This window comes from Lactuca serriola, chromosome 1 (assembly GCF_051521515.1).
Source record: "Lactuca serriola cultivar US96UC23 chromosome 1, Lser_US96UC23_V15, whole genome shotgun sequence".
In the NCBI taxonomy this organism is placed as follows: Eukaryota; Viridiplantae; Streptophyta; class Magnoliopsida; order Asterales; family Asteraceae; genus Lactuca; species Lactuca serriola.
The window spans coordinates 989,469-1,012,122 of NC_136408.1; the positions used below are offsets into that span (position 1 = coordinate 989,469).

The 22,654-nt window shown below is 33.3% G+C and overlaps 2 protein-coding genes across 3 annotated transcripts; one reads left to right on the top strand and one right to left on the bottom strand.

The window, feature by feature from the left end:
- The first annotated feature begins 1,926 nt into the window (after window positions 1–1,926).
- On the top strand, window positions 1,927–5,084 carry LOC145095921 (alpha/beta-Hydrolases superfamily protein). Its single transcript, XM_079033887.1, has 9 exons — window positions 1,927–2,301; window positions 2,902–2,969; window positions 3,174–3,244; window positions 3,348–3,697; window positions 3,779–3,834; window positions 4,035–4,087; window positions 4,179–4,320; window positions 4,406–4,503; window positions 4,598–5,084. Exons 1-9 carry the CDS (start codon window positions 2,051–2,053, stop codon window positions 4,667–4,669), a joined length of 1,161 nt encoding a protein of 386 aa, XP_078890013.1. The 5' UTR covers window positions 1,927–2,050; the 3' UTR covers window positions 4,670–5,084.
- A 1,412-nt stretch (window positions 5,085–6,496) lies between these two features.
- On the bottom strand, window positions 6,497–10,073 carry LOC145096803 (inositol-tetrakisphosphate 1-kinase 3-like). Of its 2 annotated transcripts, none has more exons than XM_079035193.1 (10): window positions 9,598–10,073; window positions 8,893–8,974; window positions 8,658–8,690; window positions 7,935–8,058; window positions 7,747–7,839; window positions 7,557–7,664; window positions 7,297–7,485; window positions 7,163–7,218; window positions 6,964–7,048; window positions 6,497–6,888 (listed from the first exon to the last, which is right to left on the bottom strand). In XM_079035193.1, exons 1-10 carry the CDS (start codon window positions 9,789–9,791, stop codon window positions 6,785–6,787), a joined length of 1,068 nt encoding a protein of 355 aa, XP_078891319.1. In that variant the 5' UTR covers window positions 9,792–10,073; the 3' UTR covers window positions 6,497–6,784. The 2 variants fall into 2 exon arrangements, with proteins under 2 accessions (XP_078891319.1, XP_078890640.1); XM_079034514.1 differs by having other exon boundaries at window positions 7,747–7,854.
- Window positions 10,074–22,654: the final 12,581 nt, after the last annotated feature.

Here is a 22,654-nt window from a genome sequence, read left to right on the forward strand (position 1 = left end):
AACGTCCTGCATTTCCAAATCCTCCCACGTCCGCATTTACCATGTACGCCATGCGTACATATCTGGTACGTCCCACGTACCCGGTTCGACCTAAACCCTTCTAACTTCAAATGGTCATAACTTCCTCGTTATAACTCCGATTTTGACGTTCTTTATATCCACGAAAAGGTGGCGAGAAGCCTTACACTTCTAACAGCTTAACTTCACCTTAAAACCTTCCGAACAAACCTAAAACCCATAAAAGACTGAATTATCAAATTACGATTTTACCCTTGACTGCCGATGACACAATCGAACACTTGGATCACTTAAACCATAACAACCACACCCGAGAAGGGCCAAATTCTTCCTTTCCCAAATCCCTAAGCCTCATGACTACTGAAGATTGGGCCGCAGCCCCGAATAAAGAAGTAAATCTGAAACCGGGTGTTATATCAATGTTTTAATAATAATAATAATAATAATAATAATAATAATAATAATAATAACTTTTTATAAAAGATTAATTTTATAAAAATGATAAATATTTTTGTAAGATTGTATTATATGTATTAGAAGGGAAAATGGAAAATAACATAAATGGTCTTTAGGATATATTACATTTTCATATTTGATGAAAGTGCAAAATTGTCATTTAAAAAAGACAAAACTTCATAAATGGTTCCTGTAGTTTCACAAAATCTAAAGTTTCGTCCCTAACTTTAAAAAACATCACGGATGGCCCCTGTGGGGTTTTGGAGTTTATGATGAAGTGAAGAAGGGGGGATGAGATTAAAGTAATGTTGTTGGTGGATTTGCTTGTTTGGTTTTCTATAATTTATAAATAAACGTTTCATAATAATTAAATGATTGCCTTCATGAAGAATAGAAAATTGGGTGGCAAGCGACTGTCGAGTCCACAAAGCAACAAAGACAGTCTATCTAACAATTTTGCTCTTTTGTAAGAAAATTCAATGGTGACATTAAATCTAAATGGAAATTTGTTCATTTGAACCATGTATTATTTAAAAGGGTGTGTTCTTTTTACGAAGAAGACGTACATGAGGGAGGGATATATATATATATATATATATATATATATATATATATATATATATATATATATATATATAAAGAGAGAGAGAGAGAGAGAGAGAGTGAGAGAGAGAGAGAGAGAAAGAGAGAGATGGGACCCATCATATATTAAAATAATTATTTTTTATTTTTTATTTTTTTTAAATAACAAAAAACTAATAAATGGTCCCTTTAATAGTTAAATGACAGAAATGTCCTTCACTTAACGAATAAAATTTGACGGAGTCAGCAACAAGGACCTTTTGTTAAAAGTTTTGAAACCACATGGACCATCCGTGAAGTTTTTTAAAGTTAGGGATGAAACTTCAGATTTTATGAAACCATAGAGACTATTTATGAAGTTATGTCTATAAAAAATATCATAAGGTTAAAAGTTAAATTTAAAATCAGAAAGACCAATGGCATAACATATAGAGTGTATTCAACATGGAGCGTTTGAAAGCTTTTTACTTTTAACGTTTGACAAAACACTTCGTTTTGAACAGAAAGTCTCGTTTGATACTACAAGCTTCTAACGTTTGGTTCAAACAAAATGTTTCAAATCCAAATGCTACTTCATGTAACATTTAACAAAATGTTATAAACTATCCGCTACCTGCTACATGCTACAAGCTATCCGCTAACAGCTAGTTTTATCGAATATCTTAAAAATATTATTTTTCATAAACGATAGTGTTTTTGAAAATTTTGTCTTGATTGTGTTCTAGAACCTAATCTTAATTAGATTTTTTTGACTTTGACTAGTCAGCACAAATTCCATATGGCTCCTCGATAATAGACGATGTCGTTGCGTGAAATTCCAGAAACACCCATCACCTAGTACCCACAACCCCACTAAATCAACTCCTTAAATAGTAATTTTCACCTAAATATTCCGGTCAAAAAGCAGTCGGCGTATTAGAGCTGCAAGAACACGCTTCAAATCAGATGAGATACCTTTAAGTACATTGCACTACTTGCGTTGGATTCAAATTCAATGGAGTCGGAGAAAAATTTACAAGAAAGTGTTGAACCGAAAACATCAGATGAAGTTGCGAAGAAGCTGAAGAAGAAAAACAGAAGATCATTGATCCTGAATAAATTGAGGTGTTTCGGATCAACGGATTATGGGTACCCGACTGTGGATGAAGTTGACGGAGATGGTAACATCGATATGCAGTCGGCTTCCACCGACAAGAAACACTCGCCGACTCACCTCGTCGTTATGGTTAATGGTCTGATCGGCAGGTAATGGTATGCGTTATTTTTAGATACACCAAACTCCAAATCCAAAGCCTGCGTATCTTGTTATATATGTAACATAATCGCAGATTTTAAAAATTTTCGAGGACCATTGACCACCACAAATGCCAAATCAACTATATGACATGAATCTGGATTTCAATAGGACAATTAGGAAATACAAGATTACACGTGTGTTACCAATACATGTATTAGTTGATCATCTGGTTGGTCTCTGAATTTGGCATAGCAATGGATTAATTTTGACTTTGTTTTTTTGTGCGAACGATTTTACTGTTGATGGAGGAGGAGTAGGTTTATATGATTAGTTGATATTTCAATGATTAGGCATACAATTAACTTTATGTTAATTAGGTATAGATGATTAATTATGAGAGTTGAAAATCATAATTAAGGGATGCTGTTTTAGCAAAGATAGGTGGTAAATTAGATATTGATGATAATTAATTGACGTAAGTAGAAGAAAACCAAACATTTGTGATGAAGTAGTTTCTACCATGATTTGGCGTAGCTCAACCTCTGTTCATTATTACAATGTGATAATTGGAATGCCTAGTCTTAATTATAAGTATAACTTTGTTGCAGTGCTCATAACTGGAGATATGCTGCAAAACAGTTTTTGAAAAAGTATCCTGATGATGTTATAGTTCACTGTAAGCATTTTTCTAGTGTTACTACTCCTTACAGTCATACATATATGGTTGATGGATTATGCTATGTATGTATTGTAACAGCATGTATAGATAATAGATATATATATATATATATATATATATATATATATATATATATATATATATATATATATATATATATATAGTTTGGATGACTGTGATATACTAACATAACACATACAGGCAGTGAACGCAACTCTTCATTGTTGACATTCAATGGTGTTGATGTGATGGGAAACAGATTAGCCAATGAGGTTGGTTAAGTTAATTTAATCCTTTTTTTTTTTTTTTGTTTTGGGGTTTTGGTTTGCATAAAATAAAATTAAAAAGAATCTGAAGTTGCATGTGTTTTTGCAGGTGGTATCTGTTATAAAACGCTATCGGAATGTTGAGAAGATATCTTTTATCGGTCACTCACTGGGTGGACTGGTAGCAAGATATGCTATTGCTAAGCTTTACGGAGATACAGAAGATTCAAGAATTGGGGGATTAGTGCCTATGAACTTCATTACTGTTGCAACACCACATCTTGGTACAGGTGGACATCGACAGGTCCCATTGTTTGGTGGGTCCAACACTGTTGAGAAAGTAGCTCACCAAATATCATGGGTTCTCGGAAGAACAGGGAGGCACTTATTCTTGACTGATAACCCACACCCTCCTCTATTGCTTCAGATGGTCGACGATTCTCAAGACCTGAAGTTCCTGTGAGCCTTCTTCATACATGGGAGATATTATATGAATTGCTTGTTTGCTTTCACTAAATCTAATCTTAATTATGCATGCAGTTCCGCGTTGCAGTCCTTCACGCGACATGTTGTGTATGCAAATGCTCATTTTGACCGTATCCTATTCCTATTTCCTCTGGCAACTCATGTGTTAATCCAAAACCACTTCCAGGGAAAGAAATCCACTATATCACAAATTATTACAATCACATGATTAATAATAAATACACTCATCTTTGAAAAAGACTCAGACTAAAACTAATCAAAGACTACTTCACATGTATGTAGATTTGTTTTCCTCAGCTTAGTTATACAGATATTGTGGGATGGAGTACGTCATCGATTCGGCGTCGAAACGAGCTGCCAAAGGTATGTATTACTATTTATAAATTATAATATTAATTCATTGATTGATTATTTTGAAAAAACTTGTAATGAATAACGAATTATTTGGTTCCAGCGTAAAAATCTTGTAAGAAGCAGTAAATATCCCCATATATTAAAGGGGGACAGGGACACTACTACAAAAAGCGTAAAACAAGAAAGCCCTTTGCTATTATTGCAACCCAATAATTTCAAGACAGCCACAGCCTCCATGGAAGGTACTCACTCCACACTCCACAATATTTTTTTTAGATTTAATGGTCACATTTTATTCATCATTTGGATTTGGTGCAACTGCTGCAGAAGCAATGATGAGAGGCTTGACTAAAATAAGCTGGGAAAGAGTTGATGTTAGTTTTAAAGGAAGTAAGCAAAGATATTTTGCCCACAACACAATCCAGGCAAGTTTTTTATAATTTAAATAAACACATCATCTATGTTGGTTACCAATTAACTGAATTCTTATATATATTATATTATATTTTTGTATTATAGGTAAACAGTCCCTGGATAAATTCTGATGGGGCCGACATCATACAACATCTGGTTGACAATTTTCAGATCTAGTCTGTACTCTAGAGAATTAAATTAATGCAACTTTTCAAGAGGTGACTACACTTCAACAACAGATTCTTTCATCCAATTTTGGGGCTCTTGCTCTTGTATATATTTATAGCTGCCAATTTTGTAATATGTGGCTCAAATGTGATTATCATGCTTAAAGTCTAGGGATGAGGGATCATTCAGTTGTGAAAAATAAGTTAAGTCAAAAGTCAAAAGTAATTTTGACTCTAGCCCACGCAACAGTCGCACAGGTGTTTCTTTTGCAACTTTGGTTCCAGCTTAGTTTTCTTCTACTCACTTCTTGTTAGGCAGTCTCATGGCCTAAATACTACAAGCACTGTTTTGGCCATTCTTGTGATTCTTTCATGAGTTTCTTTCTTCTAATTATGGAATTCAAGATACAGGAAACTTTTTGCCATTGGGTTTGATTTTATATATATATATATATATATATATATATATATATATATATATATATATATATATATATATATATATATATATATATATATATATATACACACATTAAATCTAAAAAAAATAAACTCGCATTTCATTGTCCTTTCATTTCTTTCCTCTCCTTGAAAAAAAAACACCAAAACCCAACTTTCATCCTCATTCCTTCCCTTTCCCCTCTTCAAAAAAAATCATCACATGGTGTAAGGAAAGAAGAAGAAGATGAATCCTAGGGATATACTAAAAATGCGACTAAATTATGGCTTTTTATATATCTAGAAAAACATTATATATATAAAAAAATAAAAACCTTGAAGACTTTCTAAATAATAAAAGTTGGTTGCACATGGCTTTATGGACTTGTTTTCGCCATCACGGATCTTCTTCATCCTTGTTATCTCCTTTGTATGACGTAATGTTCACTATACATTGAAGAAGGTTGCTGATACATTATAATGGTATGGAAGGTCAATTTTAGCGAGGTAAAGGATTCTCACATATCACAATTAAGAAGATAAGAAAAACAAAATAATAATAATAATAATAATAATAATAATAATAATAATAATAATAACAACAACAATAATAGTAATAATAATAAGTAAAAGAAAAAAAAAACTGATTTTATTTCTTTATTTCAAGAGTAAACACAAAATATTTCTGATTTCTACATACAAAAAGAAGTCTCTTTATTCAGACAAGTGTGTTAGGTATGTTTGGATAAGAAAGAAAGACTATAGGAGGGGGCTGAATATAATCTTCGAACACTTTTGAAAATTAAGTGGCGTAAAAATAAAGATGGTCTTGACTTTTTTATGATTGATTAATCTATAGATATGAGATAAAAGAAGAGCAAAAAGGTTACTTTTACATTGGCTTTGATAGAAAAACTTAATGGTGTAAGCTAAAAGCAAAAGGACCATCATGCAAAATTTTGAAACAACAAAAAATCTATCTCATAAGGGACTATTCGTGATTCTTGAAGTCTTGATGCAAGGAATGCATTAGATATGCGGTAGCAGGTGATCTGATCTCAAAAGATGGCAAGGAGAAACGTTATTGTCCTTGGGATCAAGACCCCAATTCAGATATGTAACTTTGGCAGTAAATGTTAAGCAGCCCATGTCTCAGTTGATACCACAAATCATCAACACAACAACAACAACTAATGCATCTTCTTTTAACATTATTTTAGATCTCAACCAAGTCACGTATACATATCAATATATCATCAGCAAAACAGATTTTTTTTTTTTTTTAAAAAAAAAAAAAGTAAAACCTGTAGTAAGGGTTAGATAAACAACCAACAAGCAAAGAACGTAGTAATATCAATATGTGGTGTTAAGCTACACACACACACCTATTAATTTGAAATTTGAAATTTGAAATTTGAAATTTGATATCAAATATATACAAGCAAAGCAATGATGCATTTGGATTTGGTACATTACATAATAAACGGGAAGAATAAAAGAAGCTGTTGACTGATGGTGGGGCCATCTTCCTTGAGCTTGGCTTGGCCACCACAGGCGGATGGGATGGGTGACTGGCAATGACATAACATTTTCCAGCATCTTTTTCTTGTTCATGTTGTTGTTGTTGTTGTTGTTTTTGAACAGGTGGTGGTTTTATTGGAGTGATGGGAGGGGTGATTAAATTCTTCTAAGGTAAACTAGTAGTAGAAGACCGTTTCTTGTACTTGCTTTTAGCCAGGTTGAGTAAGAAGTCTGTAAATATATGCTCGTATTCTGGCATTTTACCATACCCTGCAAATAACACATATATCATCATATTTTTAATTTGAAGTTTAAACGACAACTTAAAAAGAGAGAGAGAGTTACCAGGAAAATAGTTTATGTCAATCACATAAAAGCGGTCTCTAGTCCCATGTTCACGAATCATATCGAGGTTGAACAGATGAAGACCCTGCAGAGGCATCATGAGATCATGTAGATTGGTGACTTTTTGAATTGAATTATGATATTTTTGAGGAGTATTATTTAAAAAATAAACATTGAAAAGAGATAATTTAATTTATACCAGTCGACGACGAAGTTCTCTGGCCAGGCGTTCAAGCAAGGCTCGTGGAGGAAGCTCTGCAACAAGAAAAGAAATTAGGTTTCTGTTTCTCTACCCAAAAAACATTGATTAAGGAAGGAAGACGAAAAGCATACCAGCAATACAAGGGTCCAAATCAGCAACTGAATCGTCTGCTGACTGGGCAGCACATGAGACCCTTGGAAAGCGGAACACGCCGCCAACGCTTCTCCTTGACAGGTCACGCTTGCTGACATCAGGTAAAGAGAATCTCCTCACAACCTTAACCGCATCCCCAACTATGTACACTTTGAACACAACACCACCTACCACCATATCCATACCCCATCATACAATTGTACAATCAAACAAATCATGTTAGATTTCAATTACTTACCATGGTTAATAAACTCTTGGAGAACAAGGGGAGGCTCTAGCTTCTCAAGGGAGTACTCATCATAAGCAAGCGACAGCTCATGCGACTTGGCAACCAAAGGCTTTGCAACTGAAACAGATACCAGTACTCATTAATTATATCAAAATCATCATATCAACATTATTCCTATAATAATATCTACAAAACATACCAAGAGGTAGGGCTAATCCTGCCTGCTTAACAGCATCAGGGATAGATGATGGATCCTTCTCTATCACCAGTTGTTTTGGGACACCTACACTACCTGCATTTTGCATGTCTTATCTTATTACATAATATGTCACAACAACAGAGACTTTGATTCTTTAGAGATGGATTGGATTTGGATGAAAGTTTTACCATATGCAGCATCAGATAAATCAAGATCAGCAACGTCCTCAAGCATCGACTGTCTATTGTAAACATGTTGTATAGCACTTGGAGGATCCAACACTGTAACTTCTGGATGTGTCAGCCGATAATCCTTCAAAAACACACACACAATGAAAGAAAGGGTTAATTACATTACATAATGCATGGATATCCTTTTTCTTTTAATAACTCATATATCTAAAATATAACAACTTTACCATCCAACACAAATTTCACATAAGCTGGTCAAAAAAAGCCACCCACCCAGGCACCCATGTATGTTATTATAAATGGTAATCCCATATATCAACGTATCTAATAATACCAATACCACGAAACTTAACTAAGGACTAATTAAGCAAGCAAGTAAAGTCCTAGCTAGCCCCAGGTTTTTCAATTTCTCAACTTCATTCATCATTAGTTCATGTGTATGTATTTTTATGGTTACCTATTTTTGAGTAACTATGAGCTTGGCCAGATGTCTAAAACAGTTACCCCATAGCAATACCATCTTGTCTGCATTTTTAACTGTCAACCATGCAATTTTGGACATAATAAGTTCCACCATACAGATTACAGATACAATACATACAATTTTAAACTTAAACACACATCTTACATAAATAACCTATAGATATATATAATGTGAACAATCTATGACAAGTAGGATTTAAGAAAGTGCACTAAAGAAGATTGTGAATAAGAACCAACCTCAAGAATTTGCTGCCATTCCTTCCCAGACAACTGGAAAATAAAGAGTTGAATCAATCAAGTATCATCATCAAATATCAAACTATATATGTATATATCTCTGGTATGTAAATGCGAGATGTGAAAATGTAATAATAAAAGAATGAAAAGTTGTTCACCATGCAATGCATGTGATGTGGTGGTTGACATATGTATTCAGATTTCAGACGAATATGGAAGAATAGGCCGCACTGACCTTATGCAGCACAATGTCAAAAGGACCTTGATCTGAAAGAGGCCTCGTTTGATCAATAGCAACAAAAAATATCCCCTTATTCCTGCATATATATACATATCATTTACACTCACTGATCAGTCCACCCACACCACAAAACTAAACCTACACTACCATAAATATGAATTATGAATCAACAAAACCATGAAAAAATCAAACCAAAATATTCAATCCAATAGCCAATAGGATCATTTGTTACAAAAGTCAACTGTTGCATAAGATACTCAAATACTGATTCCCCACATGTCTGTCAAAAGAATATATGAAATTCAAAAACAAGAATCTTTCTTGAAAAACAAAAGAATCCCACTACCCAACAGCCCAACAACTCTTTTGGAGGACGGATCGAATCAAAGCAAAAAAAAAATTTACATACCACTACGTACCACATCAAAAGAACAAAAAAAGAGAATGTTTTTTATATTTTTCAAAGTATTCCAAACCCAAAAGTTTGCGAGAACAACAAAAACACAAACGAAAACTATAAATTCGATGTCTTGATTTTTTTTATTTTGCATTTACAGAAGCAATTCTCAATAAGGAACGATCGTATTTACGAAACGAACGTGATCGGATACTTGTACAAACACGTATATGAAATTAAGGATTTTTTTTTTTAATTTGGTGAATAGCGGGTGATATGGGAAAACTGAATTAAAAATTTACCTGGCCAAACCTTCAAACTTTGGCTGCAAAAAGCTCTTGATCTTCTTAGATGTAAGAGCATAACCTACAACGACAACCTTCATCGATTTTTCTTGAAACCCCAAATCAACGATTGAACCACAGCTACTACTCGATTCCATTTCCCTTTCCTCTTCGCTCTCGTACCCAATCATCTCCTCCTGCATCAACCTCATTATTCGAAACCCTGGTTCCAGAACTTCCTCGTCAAATTTCAATTTCTTCTAGCTATTTTTGAACAAATTGATGAAAAAGAAGCCAATTTTTCTCTAAAATTCAATCAAAATCGGATCCCAATCGTTTTTTTTATTATTTATAAACGAATTAACGAGAAATGTAGGAAGAAAGTTCGGGAATTTTCAGGCCAGATGAAAAAATTAAGCGATAAAAATTGCGAATGGAAAGGGTGAGATCGAATTTGAAGAAAACACGCAGGCAGGCAGGCAGATGATACGTGAAATACGTGTGTGTGGTTGCAGTGTATATATAGACAAACAACCCACACCTCGGAGAAGGTTCCGCTGTCCACTTGCTCACTTCTATGGAAGGTAAATGGACATAAATACCCCTCATGATCTTTTCTAGATCTCTGACGTGTCACCACCCATTTTGGCATTTCCTCATTACACACAGAATTTCATATTTACAAAATCAATATTTTATCAAAATGATATATTCAATAAAGTAAATTTGATATTAAAAATTTTCATTAAGATTGATTCGATTTGATTTCAAGGGGACTAGGGAATCAAACTTGATCTCTGAATTAAACAAATCAATAATCAATAATATACAACGACATAATTTATAACAAATCTTAAAAACATTTTTACCTTTTCTAATTGTACTTTTATTTTCTAATGAGCACATCCGGAAAAAAAATCCTACTATATCTAAATGTAGATTAATTTTTTTTTTTTTTTTTTTTTTTTTGTAAATTCTTAAAAAATTATGTGACTTCATACGTAAATATGATTAAAAAAAATTATGTTTTGAATATTCATATTCGAATAGGCTTAATAATAAATATTTACTAAGATTATTTATTATTATTTTTTTTGAACGGCAAAACAATATATTACTATATTAAAAACAAAAGGCAACGAACGGGGAGCTTGTCAAAACATAACAAAATCGAAAGAAAAAAAAAATGCAACAAAAAGTGACACAAAAGAAAAATAAAAAGCACTCCCACGCCCCTGAAAATAACACAGGAGCAGCTCCACCAAGCCACCATAAATGAGAAAAGGCAAGTCAACCCGGAGCAAAATGGCAACCCAAGGAAAAATAGTAGCATCAAGGGAAAAAAGAATATGCACCAATCATGACATCCAAATAGCCCCACTTCTCTCAATAGTCAATAGTTGAGGGGTGGATCACCTTGAGAAATTGATGACAACAGCCAACTAGCAAACATCCACAGAAAGCAGCATCCAAACAGAGAGGAAACATCAAAAGAAGTGGCAGCAAAACATCTCTACACCAGAAGAATCCAAGCAGGGGTAAAAAGGTCCAAACTTTGAGAACTCCCCATACTAGTACTACAACCTTGAATATTAATAAGACCAACTGAAAATAGCATAACCGTAAAGGACCATCATAGAGTCTAATCAGGGGGAAAAAATACACCTTGAGAACTCGTATAGAGGCTAATCAGCAAAAACAAAGAAGCCGGAAAACACATCAACCACACATAGGAAATTTACCTGCAAGAAATGAGAAAAAAAGACCAAAGCCCCCTAAAGACCACACGAAAAAATATCTAGACGTAGCCTCAATCCTACCAGATATCTACCATGTCAGCTGAAACACACACCAAACATACACTTGTTGCAAAATAGATATGACACCAAGAACACCAAAGAAATGACTCAAAAGTCAAAACCCAACCCACCCTTGTAGCCGATTACATAAAACAATTTATAATCGGAGAAGAACACCAAGCTGCCCACTCAATAAACTTGCAATTGGATCTATCCAAAATCCAGTTTAATGTATTAATACTAATATTGTCGCCCTCCTTTCATTCTTGAAAACAATGGTATTGTGCGCCTTCCAAATAAACTAGAGAGTCGTATATGCCAAAACCAACCGAAGCTTTTTCATTTTTTTACTTCCAACATCCACCTCGAGCATCTTCAACACATCATCACAAGAACTCGGCTGCCTGGTGAAAAGAGAGGACCATTGCACCATCCATCTGTTAGAAATTGGGGTAAAAAGATTGATTGGAATCCACTGAAAGTCACTATCAAATTAAAGTATTTCGATGGTACAAGCCAAAAGTCCGTTAGATAAAATTCAGTGGTTCTAAACAAAGAGAACGAAGAATGTATATTCTTGTTATGTACCAGAATTCTAACCAAATATGAATTAGTAACCTCTATGTCTGAAAAACTGCGTAAACTGTCACAAGACAGTTTCCAAATTGTCACAAAAACTGCTATAAACTGTCACTAAAATCGGGTTCAAGATTAGGGTAAAAAAATTGGGTCAATTTTCATGCATTTTTAACAAAAAAATATTAACACAGATAAAAAAGATTCCAAGCTGACATGGGCTCTGTCCATTGGACCCCACCAGGGGTTGCCACCCCATGTACCTCCCTACCAGGGATACTGCCCTTTGACGCTCGTAGGTTCAAGGGTTTCACGCCTAAATGACAATGTATTTTGAATCTTGATCAAACTCAAACAAGTGTGCACTCCGCACCACCCTTAATTGTTCAACGTTTATTAAGATTATATTTGTTCAACAAATTAATCTTATTATACTTAAATAATATCAGTGATACCAATTACCAACACCATCTCCCATAAAACAAAGAAAAAAAAGAAAACAGGAAAAGAAAACATGATCTCATAAATTGATTTTGAAGTTTAATACTACAAAATCTCAAAACTTATATATGTAGCCACTTATTGATCTTAAAATGCACATTTAGATGTGAATATTTACTCAAGTTTAATTTGAATGTCATATGGTTTAATAAGGTTAACTATACATAAGTTTATAGTATACTATTCATGTATGAATGTGTAAATGATATTATTACTTCTTCATAAGTAATGCTTTGTAGTACTTATCCATAAATAAATATATTATAATGTTTATATTCACTTTTTAATAAGATTACTTATTCAAAACTAAATAACACAATATTCATATATGAATATGTAAAAGATTATTACTTGTTCATATGTAATGCTTTGCATTACTTATTCATAAGTGAATATATTATATTAATTTATGAATAAGTAATACTATATTTTGTAAAAATTCATTTATGAATATAATTAATTATCATTTATCTGTGGTTGATCTATGTTGATAAAATCCACTCTAAAGCTCTATTGGTACCATGTAAACGGCTAACAATTTGTTATTGGAGTTCAGAAAAAGATAAGATATCGTGAGACATTTGAACAAGAAATAGGTAAATTCGGTCTTGGGGAATTAAATGAAGATATTGTTGATGAAAAAGTTGAAGGAGATATTGGTTAGGATGATAATGATTCTGATAAAGATGAAGATGATTCGATTGAGGTGATTATTTGAATATTGTAATCATATATGATTACACTAGATTATTGTATTAATTTCTAATTATATATCTTTTTATTACATAGGCATATAAGAATATGAATTTGAATTCAGTCACAAGAACATAGATTGATCAATCCAAGTACAGATAAAAATGAAGAAAAATACGATTCTAATGTATTAGATTAGTCTAAAAGGAAACAATAATGAATCAACATTAGAGGAGGTAGAATCAATTTACAAACTCGATCTAAAGCAAATCGTAAATGATAAAACAAATTATGTGATCTAATGATGCTTAGATGGAGCAATCAAATATTATTATCAAGGAATCGATTGAGACATCACTACTAAGGAATCATATGTCTTGCAAGTTAATTCATATCCTCTCCTTATTAATACATGATGAATTAGAGGAAGAAGATGGGGGATCCATTGTTCATCGTCTTCTTTGTGAACTACCTCTTTAGCTCTAACAATCAAAACACTGGATCGATCCCCAAAACATTTCTCTTTCGTTTCGATAAACCCCAACACACCACAATCCCCCACCATCGGAGTTGAGTTTGCCACTAACTCGTCCCTTGCTAGAACTCGTCCCTCACTTATCTAGGGTCTTCATCTGTCAAACAACCATCTCAACTCGAAATTAAAAAAAAAATCAAAAGGAAAGAAGCAAGGTGTTGGTTCATAAAAAAAATCAAAAGGAAAGAAGCAAGGTGTTGGTTCGTGTATGATTCAACCCATATATTGATTGATCTTCATCACCCAACAAACACCACATCTATATGCCACCTGCAAACTTGATTTCCCCATCATAATATTCATCATAAAGAAAATGGAATCCCATATTTTCGGATGTAGGTTTGATCGGGAAAGGCAGTGGCGGAGTAGGAGGATTGTGATCAAGGTAAGGATGGTAAGAGTTTCAACTGGATATGAAGGGTGGGAGAAGACGATGAGATGAGGATGGTGTATGTTTGTTTTTAATTTCCAGAAAGTGTGTGTGTGTGTGTGTGTTTTAAGAGAGAGAGAGAGAGAGAATGTGGATCCTCTTTTATATTTTTAGTTATTAAATTATTAAAACAAATATTAAAAATGTAAAAATAAAAATAAACAGGTATAATAGTCATTTTAATTTTCAAAAGGACCAAAATCATATACAAACTAGGCCAATAGGACTATGAAGCCAAAAAAATTGAGGTTTAGACTAAACCTCAGAAAAAATGCATACCATGGTGATTATTTTTGCAGTTTTGTCTAATATTTATTAAATTAAAAGGGATGATGTTAGCCAACTATCTATTGAGTTTGATTTTAAATGGTCCCCCATGTTTTTTTATATAGTAAGTTTGGAAACTTGTCAATGACATGTAAATTATGCCAAGTATCTATTTTTTTTGTCATCGGTTACCTATACAATCATTTTATTATAATGTAATGCCATATTTATCAAGGCTCTGATACCAGTTTGGGTGTGTGGATGTGTACGGAATTTGTGTTTTAACAAAGAAGGGAATAAATATAAAAATTGTGAAAAGAAGACTCTTGTATCAATAAATGAGTAATTGTGATGTAGTGAGTGTTATACTTACATAGATAGAAACTATTCAAGCCAGCCTGTGTCGTTCTTTGGTCTGTGTGGTTGCTTTCCCTGTTGGCATGGTGCCTGTGGTACTGTTAATCATCGTCGACCTGACACTCTGTCACTTACAGGTTTCATCACTCTAAATTGTATGAACACTCAAAAAATAACAAAACAAAGATTTATTGATAACAGAGTTCCCAAAAAGGGAAAACTCTTACAATATTTTACATTTTTCCCCTTCTAAGGGAGGAATTACTCACTAGACATTGAACTGAAAATTTACTAGATAGAGAGTGTTTTTTCTTGCACTCGTTATTGCGATGTCCCTAAAACAAAACATAACTCTCAATTTATAGATACATTGAGAGGGTCTGATCCTTGCCTATTATGTCAGGCATGACGTTTTTATCCACTAAAGATTACATTATTGTGGACAGCTAGAAAGCTTCTAATAATGAAGAAGGGCATTATTATTTTGAGTGGCTGGGGCCATTTGACACGTGAAGCATCTTTCTTTAAGATGATGATGATTTGTCATCTTCAGAGGAGGGTCCCTCCTTTGTCTCCGAATCTTTGCTTTCGCAAAAGTGACAAAGATATTCTTCGAAAAGTTGTTCTGCATGTCGGCAGAAGTGTTGGCGTGTAGCATTGGATACTTCCATGCTATTGTTCATGAATTTTTCGCCAAACTTGGAGGCTTGACGAAGATCTTCTTGGCTGGTGTTGTTGTAACTCCAGCTTGTAATTATACAATGCGAGTCGGTATAATTAATCTTCTTTTTTGAACCAGAGATAATCTCGATGATTTTTTCTGATATTCTTCTTAAACCATTGATGCGATTGGGATGAAGAATCTCTGTAAAAGGTAGATCTTTATCTTCCATTGGTTGAGATTGTTCAATTTCTCTATTGGCTTTAGAAAGACCAATTTCCAGAAAGTGGTATGGAGAAAGAGTTGATTCTTGAATCCATTCTGGGAGTGAAGAGATGCATCTGATGTAGATCGGATTATCTTTTGCTTTAAGTACTTTCTTTCGAAAGTTTTTAATGGATTCTACCATGCTGCTTGGGAAGAATTTGAGTTCTTGAAGGTTGCAACTTGGGTAGATATTGTCGATTAGTCCAGCTTGAAAGGCTTGGTAGACTAATTTTGCATCTGCTCCTTCGAGGAAGTTGAACAGACTTTTTGTTTTCTTGTCCGTAGTGAAAAACTTTTCATGAACAAGGTCTTCTGGGCATGCGGCTCTTGCTTTCTTCCAGATTGTTCTGAAATCTTCGAAAGAGATTTCAGGATAGTTAACCATTTGTTGAACGTCATTTGGAACGTCAAACCTTTGGTCTCTGTGAGCTTCTTTGAGTTTTTGAATTTTTGGTCGAAGAAGTGGTTGGTTAGTCTTGCTTGTATCGTCTTGATAAGTGGCAAGGCTTAATCTTGCAGATGCTTCATTTCTGAATTTTTTGCAAGTAACTTTATCAACTTTACAGAAGGTTTCTGTAATTCCCCAGTCAGTATGAACACCGGCATGAGGTCCTTTGTAGATTACATAAAATCTTTCAGCTTCTTTGTTAAGAGCTTTTTTGTAATCTGGTGTAAACTCCTGCACAGATTTGTTAATGGGTGACAAGGTTGTCATTTTACTGATTCCTTCAGTACAAGGATTGGTATCAACCAATAAGCTAGTTTTTCCATTAGGAAGAGGAGTAGCTGTCTCCTTTATTATGCTTTTTAGCAAAGCATCAGCTTTCAACGGATTTGTTGATTCTTTACCAGGTGCCGTTTGCACTAGAATAGCCTTTGTTTTTGAGCTTTCGCTTTCCGGTACATTGGTGACCGTTGTTACTTGTTCATACAAGTTGATTTTCTGCTCAATTGCAGATAGCTCTATGAGGAGCATTTGTTTCTTCATCCTCAAAGTGTTGAGGTCTTCCATTTTTGTAAACTTAAATTTTGTTTACTTTTTTCTTTAATCTCCCCCTCTCTTTTTTGTAGGTGAAGTTTTTGTGAGGAAATATGTCATGAGGATCATATCCTTTTATAGGGCTCGAGAGGAGCGAGTGAGATCATGGATGATGTAAGGCATACCTGAAGTCACGGGTGAGGCAGTCTGCCAGTACGTTTTTGTTTCCTGCGAGATGTTCAACAGTGAAAGTATATCGTGAAAACCACTCTTGCCAACGTATTAGCCGGCCTAATTTGTTATCTCCTGCAATCTTAGTTCGGAGGAAATAAGTAAAATTTTTATTATCTGTACGAACCAGGAAATTTACTGGTGTTAAATATACAGAGAATTTTGTAATAACTCTTTTTACAGCGAGTAATTCTTTTTCATTGCTATGGTAGTTTTTCTCAGCTGCTTTGAAACTGCCAGAGGTGTACCTGCAAATTTGTTCTTCGTTTTTGGGGTTTTTAGCTTTTAAAACACCTCCCAAAAATTCATCAGAAGCATCAGTTTCAATAATTAAACTGTCTTCAATGTTTGGAAGATAAAGTTTTGGAAAATTGATTAAAAGTTTCTTTATCTTTTTGATGTAGTCTGTATCAGCATTTGACCAATTCCAAATGACATCTTTTTTTAATTTTGCCTGTAAAGGTTTTCTCATGGCTGCAAGTTTTTCAATATATGTTTCAGCATAAGTTAAAACACCAAGAAATCTTTGTAGTTGCTTTTTGTCTTCTAAAACATTTGGAAAGTCATGTAAATGTTCAAGAATATGCTTTTGAGGACAATGATTACCCTCATTTATTTCTAAACCTAAAAAATTGATTTTTGTTTTGAAAAGATGAGCTTTCTTTTTTGAAAGTATTATACCATATTTTAAAATAGTTCTGAGAACCTGTGTGACATGAACATAGTGTTCTTGTTCATTTTTGCTGAAGATCATGATGTCATCAACGTATACAGTGCAGAAACCTTCAAGGCCTCGAAGAGCATTCTGCATGTGTCTTTGAAAAATACTAGGAGCTTGTTTAAGCCCAAAGGGTAGTACCTTCCATTGAAAGAGTCCATCAGGACATGTGAAGGCAGTGAGAAGCTGCGATTCTTCATCAAGTAGAACTTGCCAGAAACCTGACTTGCAGTCGAAACTTGAATAAATGTTTTTTTTCCTCGTAGAAGAGTCAAGAGTTCGTGCATATTGGGGAGATTATGTGAGTCTCCAATAGTTGCATCATTGATTGCTTTGTAGTTGACAACCATGCGCTTCTTTCCTCTTCTTTTCTCTGCTTCTTTATTGACAAGAAAGGCAGGAGACATATGAGGGGATTTTGATTCTATAATTAGTCTCATATCAAGTAATTCCTTGATTTGTTTGGAAAATTCTTCTCTATCTTGTAGAGAGTAAACCATAGGTTTTTCTCTAATAACCGTTTTGGGATTAATAAGCTTGATTGAAGCTTTCATCCATCCTTTGGTTTTATTTGGATCAATAGGATTTTCAGAACAAACTTTTTCAAGAAGATCCTCGATCTGTTTGAACCTGGTGGTTTGAATAGAAATAATCCTTTCTTTATTAATCTCTTCATGAGTTATATTAGTACCTGGAATTTGTTTTTCTTTAGAACCTTTTTCTTGAGTTTCAAGAAAACCTGGTTTTCCTTTGCTATAGGCCTCTGTAACCTTTTTTATAATTACCATATCATTATTAAGATGAAAGGCAATTCTATCTATCCATTGTATGAATGGTCCATAGACTTGACAGAAGTTGTTACCAATTATGATATCAATTCCTGAATTTTGTTGGTAAATAGTGGGAACATTGAAATGTTCTCCTGAAAGTTCGAGATTAATATTTCTACAAACTTTATTAATTTTTATGGTTTCACCATTTGCAATCGTGGCACTAATTTCTTTGGGAGCGTTTTCCCAGAGTTCATCCGGAATGATGAATTTGCTTGCAAGACATAAAGATGCACCTGTGTCTACAAAACAATGTACTCTAAATTTTTTATATCCTTTAAAGTTAAGGAAGGCAGAAACATAAATAGAGTTTGGATTAGTAAGATTCATGATAAGGGAATCATCAATCTTCTGGAGGTTTACACAAAAATGGTTAATCTCCTCCTCCCTGAAAAGCGAGGTATGTATGGGACTAGTCTGAGTCATCCGTTGTTGATTCGTATTCTTCAGTGTCTGATGAAGATTCTGTCTCAACATGATATATAAAAACATGTTGCGTACCATCATATTCTTCTTCAAGAGCTTCATAGCCTCCATTGTTAGCGGTTTGTAAAACCTTGACTTTGTCAGGGTATTTTTTTCTATTTGGACATTCGTTGGCGTAGTGTCCTTCTTCATTACAGATCCAACACCTACATTTTTTCTTTCCTTGCGGACAGGAAGTAGTTTTCTTAAGTGTTTCTTTTGATGGTTTCTTGAAGTATTTTCCTGGTGAAAATTTTCTTCTTTTCTTTTTCCAAAAAGATTTGTATTTCTTTTTGTTTTTATACTTTTTCTTAGTATAATTTTTCTTTCCAATATCAAAGTTTTTGAAATCAGAGAGAATGCTACAACAATCTTTGCTTATTGTTTTAAGCTTTTGTTGTTTATATCTGTCTTGACAGATTCTATCAATTTCTTCTTTTGCAATTTTTGTTGCGTAAGAAAGACTGGTTTGCTGGATTTCTCCAGTAGCTTCTTTTTTCCATCTGTCTGTACAGGTTTCTCCAATAATTGGAATTTTCATTAGATAAGCAGATATCCATTGCGCATATTCACTTCTCTGTGGAATATCATACAAATATGATTCATACATACATGTGTATTTGTCGAGAAAACTAATATCATGTAATTGGAGTTTAGTCATTGAAACTCTTGCTATGTCAACCTTCTTATTAATGGTGAAGTCTTTATTAGAAATATAATCAAGACCTAAGAAAGTAGTGTATATGACATTTATGAGATTATCAAAAAGATCTGAGCCATGCAGTTCTTCATTCCAACTATTGTTTCTTAGGAATTTCTGCACGATTCCATCAGTTTTGTGTTCTAAAAGTAGTAGAACATTTTTTGCTTTTTCAAATTCATCTGGATTTGTTTGTAAGATTAGTGAAATCTCAGTAACCCATTTTTCTACAACTCTTTCTCTGAGTTTTAAATCTTGGATACAATCAATATTGAGTACATTGATCGTATTGGGTCCTTGACCACTATTTGGAATACCATTGTGGACAGGCATTTTGAACTCATATTTCTTTTTATTGCCTCTTCTTGTGGCTGTATAAGAAGATTCTGCTTCATCATCTTCCATATCTGAATATTCGAACTTAACAGTCTTTGTATTTGTTCTAAAATTATCTTCTTGTTCTGATTCAGTGTCGGGTTCATTTATTTTAGTCATTCTAAAATATTGATCAAAAAGTTTGGGTTCTTTTTGATACAATTCTTCACATTCTTCAGTTTCTAAAGATAAAAGCTGAATAAGCTTTTGGTCAGTTTTATCATAATCTTCATATTGAAGGTTAAAGAAATATTTCTCGAGTCGTTCAGAGATTGTTTCTTTCATTTTTATTCTTTCTTGAAAATGTTAATTTTCTGGGAATCTTTTGAGCTTCCTAAGTCAGGGTTTCCAACACTAGGATTGGGAGGTGAGTATTTCTTAAGACCTGAATATTTTCCAGGCTTGGTTTTTTGTTCTATGATGGAGATATTCTTGATGTGCTCAAGTATGTCTTTATTACATGGGCAAGAGTCAATCTTTTCAGATAACTCTTTAGTAATGTCTGCAATAATTTTTGCAGATGCTACTTCCAACTGGGTAATGGTTACGTATTTATTGAATGTTAAGTCCAAGTTTATAATTAGCCCATCTATTTTTTCATTAAGGAGGTTGATTGATCTATTGAGCTCGGGTATCGAGGTGGTTGATCTATTGAGCTCGGGTATCGAGGTCATCCTATTAGTTGTTTTAACTGATCATGTATATTAGTGATCTTAAGGTTGGTTTCCTTAAGAGTGCCCTCAATATTTGCCTTTTTGGCGACTTCTTCAACAAATTGGTTGTTTTTTAAAGAGTTTTCTAAAAGAATAGAATGTTTGTCAATAGACTGGGTTAACTTGATAGTTAATTTATTTTGTCTTTCAATAACTTCGAAGAATTTTTCAAAATCTTTTTTATCAAGATTGTTTTTAACCATGAAGGCTAAATCGTTTTTAAATTGATTAAAAGGTATTTTATTTTTTGAAATATCTGTAGAAATATCTTTTGAAATACCAAGATAATGGCTTATTTTTGAAGTTTTTAAGAGACATCTTGCAATGATTTGGTTGAGATTATTGCAATGATTTACGATTGTTTGAACATCAGCTTTCCCAGAAGTAGAGAAAACGTATTCTTTCTTTTCAGTATTATCGTCAAGAGTTTTAATTTTGACTGTTTTTCCTTTTTTATAGAAATGAGGAAAATCAATTTTATTATTCATTTATAATGTCAGTGATTTGTTTGATATTCTGGCGTAGACTATCAATTTTTAAAGACATGTTTCTTATTAAGTTATTATCTTTTCTCTCCGAGCTTTCTCCTATGTGGAGTGAATCCATAGAAATTCTTGGTCTAAGAGTTTCTCCTAGAGCTTTTTTATTTCTAGCTATATTTAAAACCCAAGAGTTTTCTTGAGGATTTATGTCGCAGAATTGTTTATCTTTGACATGGCCTATTTCTGAAAAGACATCATCAAGTTCGATGTACTCGTCTTTCTTATAGTCTATGCTATGGTGACTGTTGGTCAGGGCATATCCTATGAGATATGTTATGGTGAAAGGTTTATCACCTGGACTCATTAGGTCACTTCTTTCAAAGTGATGTATAAAAGATAAGGTTTTATCTATATTTGCAGATTTTAAATCCAAAGCAAACTTTGGATAGACTGAAAACATAAACTTTTGGTAAGCAAGGTTTCCCTTTGCAGCACCTAAGATGCAGTCCTGTCTGTCAGTAATTCTGTTGTCAATTAAGGCCATTTTTATGGGAGAATTTATTCCTGCTTGGAATTGGGATTTTAACAAAATTTTTACAGCTCCGATATGGACCATTTTAATTTTTGATCTAATCTCAACTGGAATACTTTTTAAGTTATTATGTATTTGTTCCTTAGTTAAAAAGGGTAGAAAGACAACTCCTATTGTGTCTTTTATGTCTACGGACATTTCTTTAGTACTAACAAAGTAGAAGATTTCATTTTTCCTTTTAAGAGGATTTAGAATACTATGTTTAGAAGGAACATTTTTGAAAATGTTTTCTTTCTTTATTTTTAAATCTATTTTCTTAACTCAAGAGAGAAGGTCTTGTTTTATTAAAAGATTTGCATGAAAGCCGTCTTCATCTTCAACATAAGTTAAGATTTGTTTTTCTTCTGAATTATTTTCTTCAGTGTTGTTAAAAATTTCTTTATTCATTTTAAGAAATGCTAACAAGTTAAAATAAACTTTCTGAGTAATGAAACTAATTTTTTATTTCTATCAAGATGTTCTTGATGTACTTTTTGCTTATGCAAGAGATACATACGTATACTAACCAAGTTTGGTATATATTCGTGAGTATGTTTATTTTGTGCTTGTAGAATTCTAAAATCTATATGCACCAAGTCTTTTTTATTACTGAAAAGTATTTCTTTATGTTGAGAAATTTCAATCTCTTTATTATGAATTCTTTCAAATTTTTCTCTGTAAAGTGTTTTATTATAATGTAATGCCATATTTATCAAGGCTCTGATTTTAGAATGACTTGGCGAATTACTGAAGATTGATGATTCCCTTATCATGAATCTTACTAATCTCTTTATTGATACAAGAGTCTTCTGAAATTTTTTATGATAAGTATAACACTCACTACATCACAATTACTCATTTATTGATACAAGAGTCTTCTGAAATTTTTTATTCCCTTCTTTGTTAAAACACAAATTACTGAAGA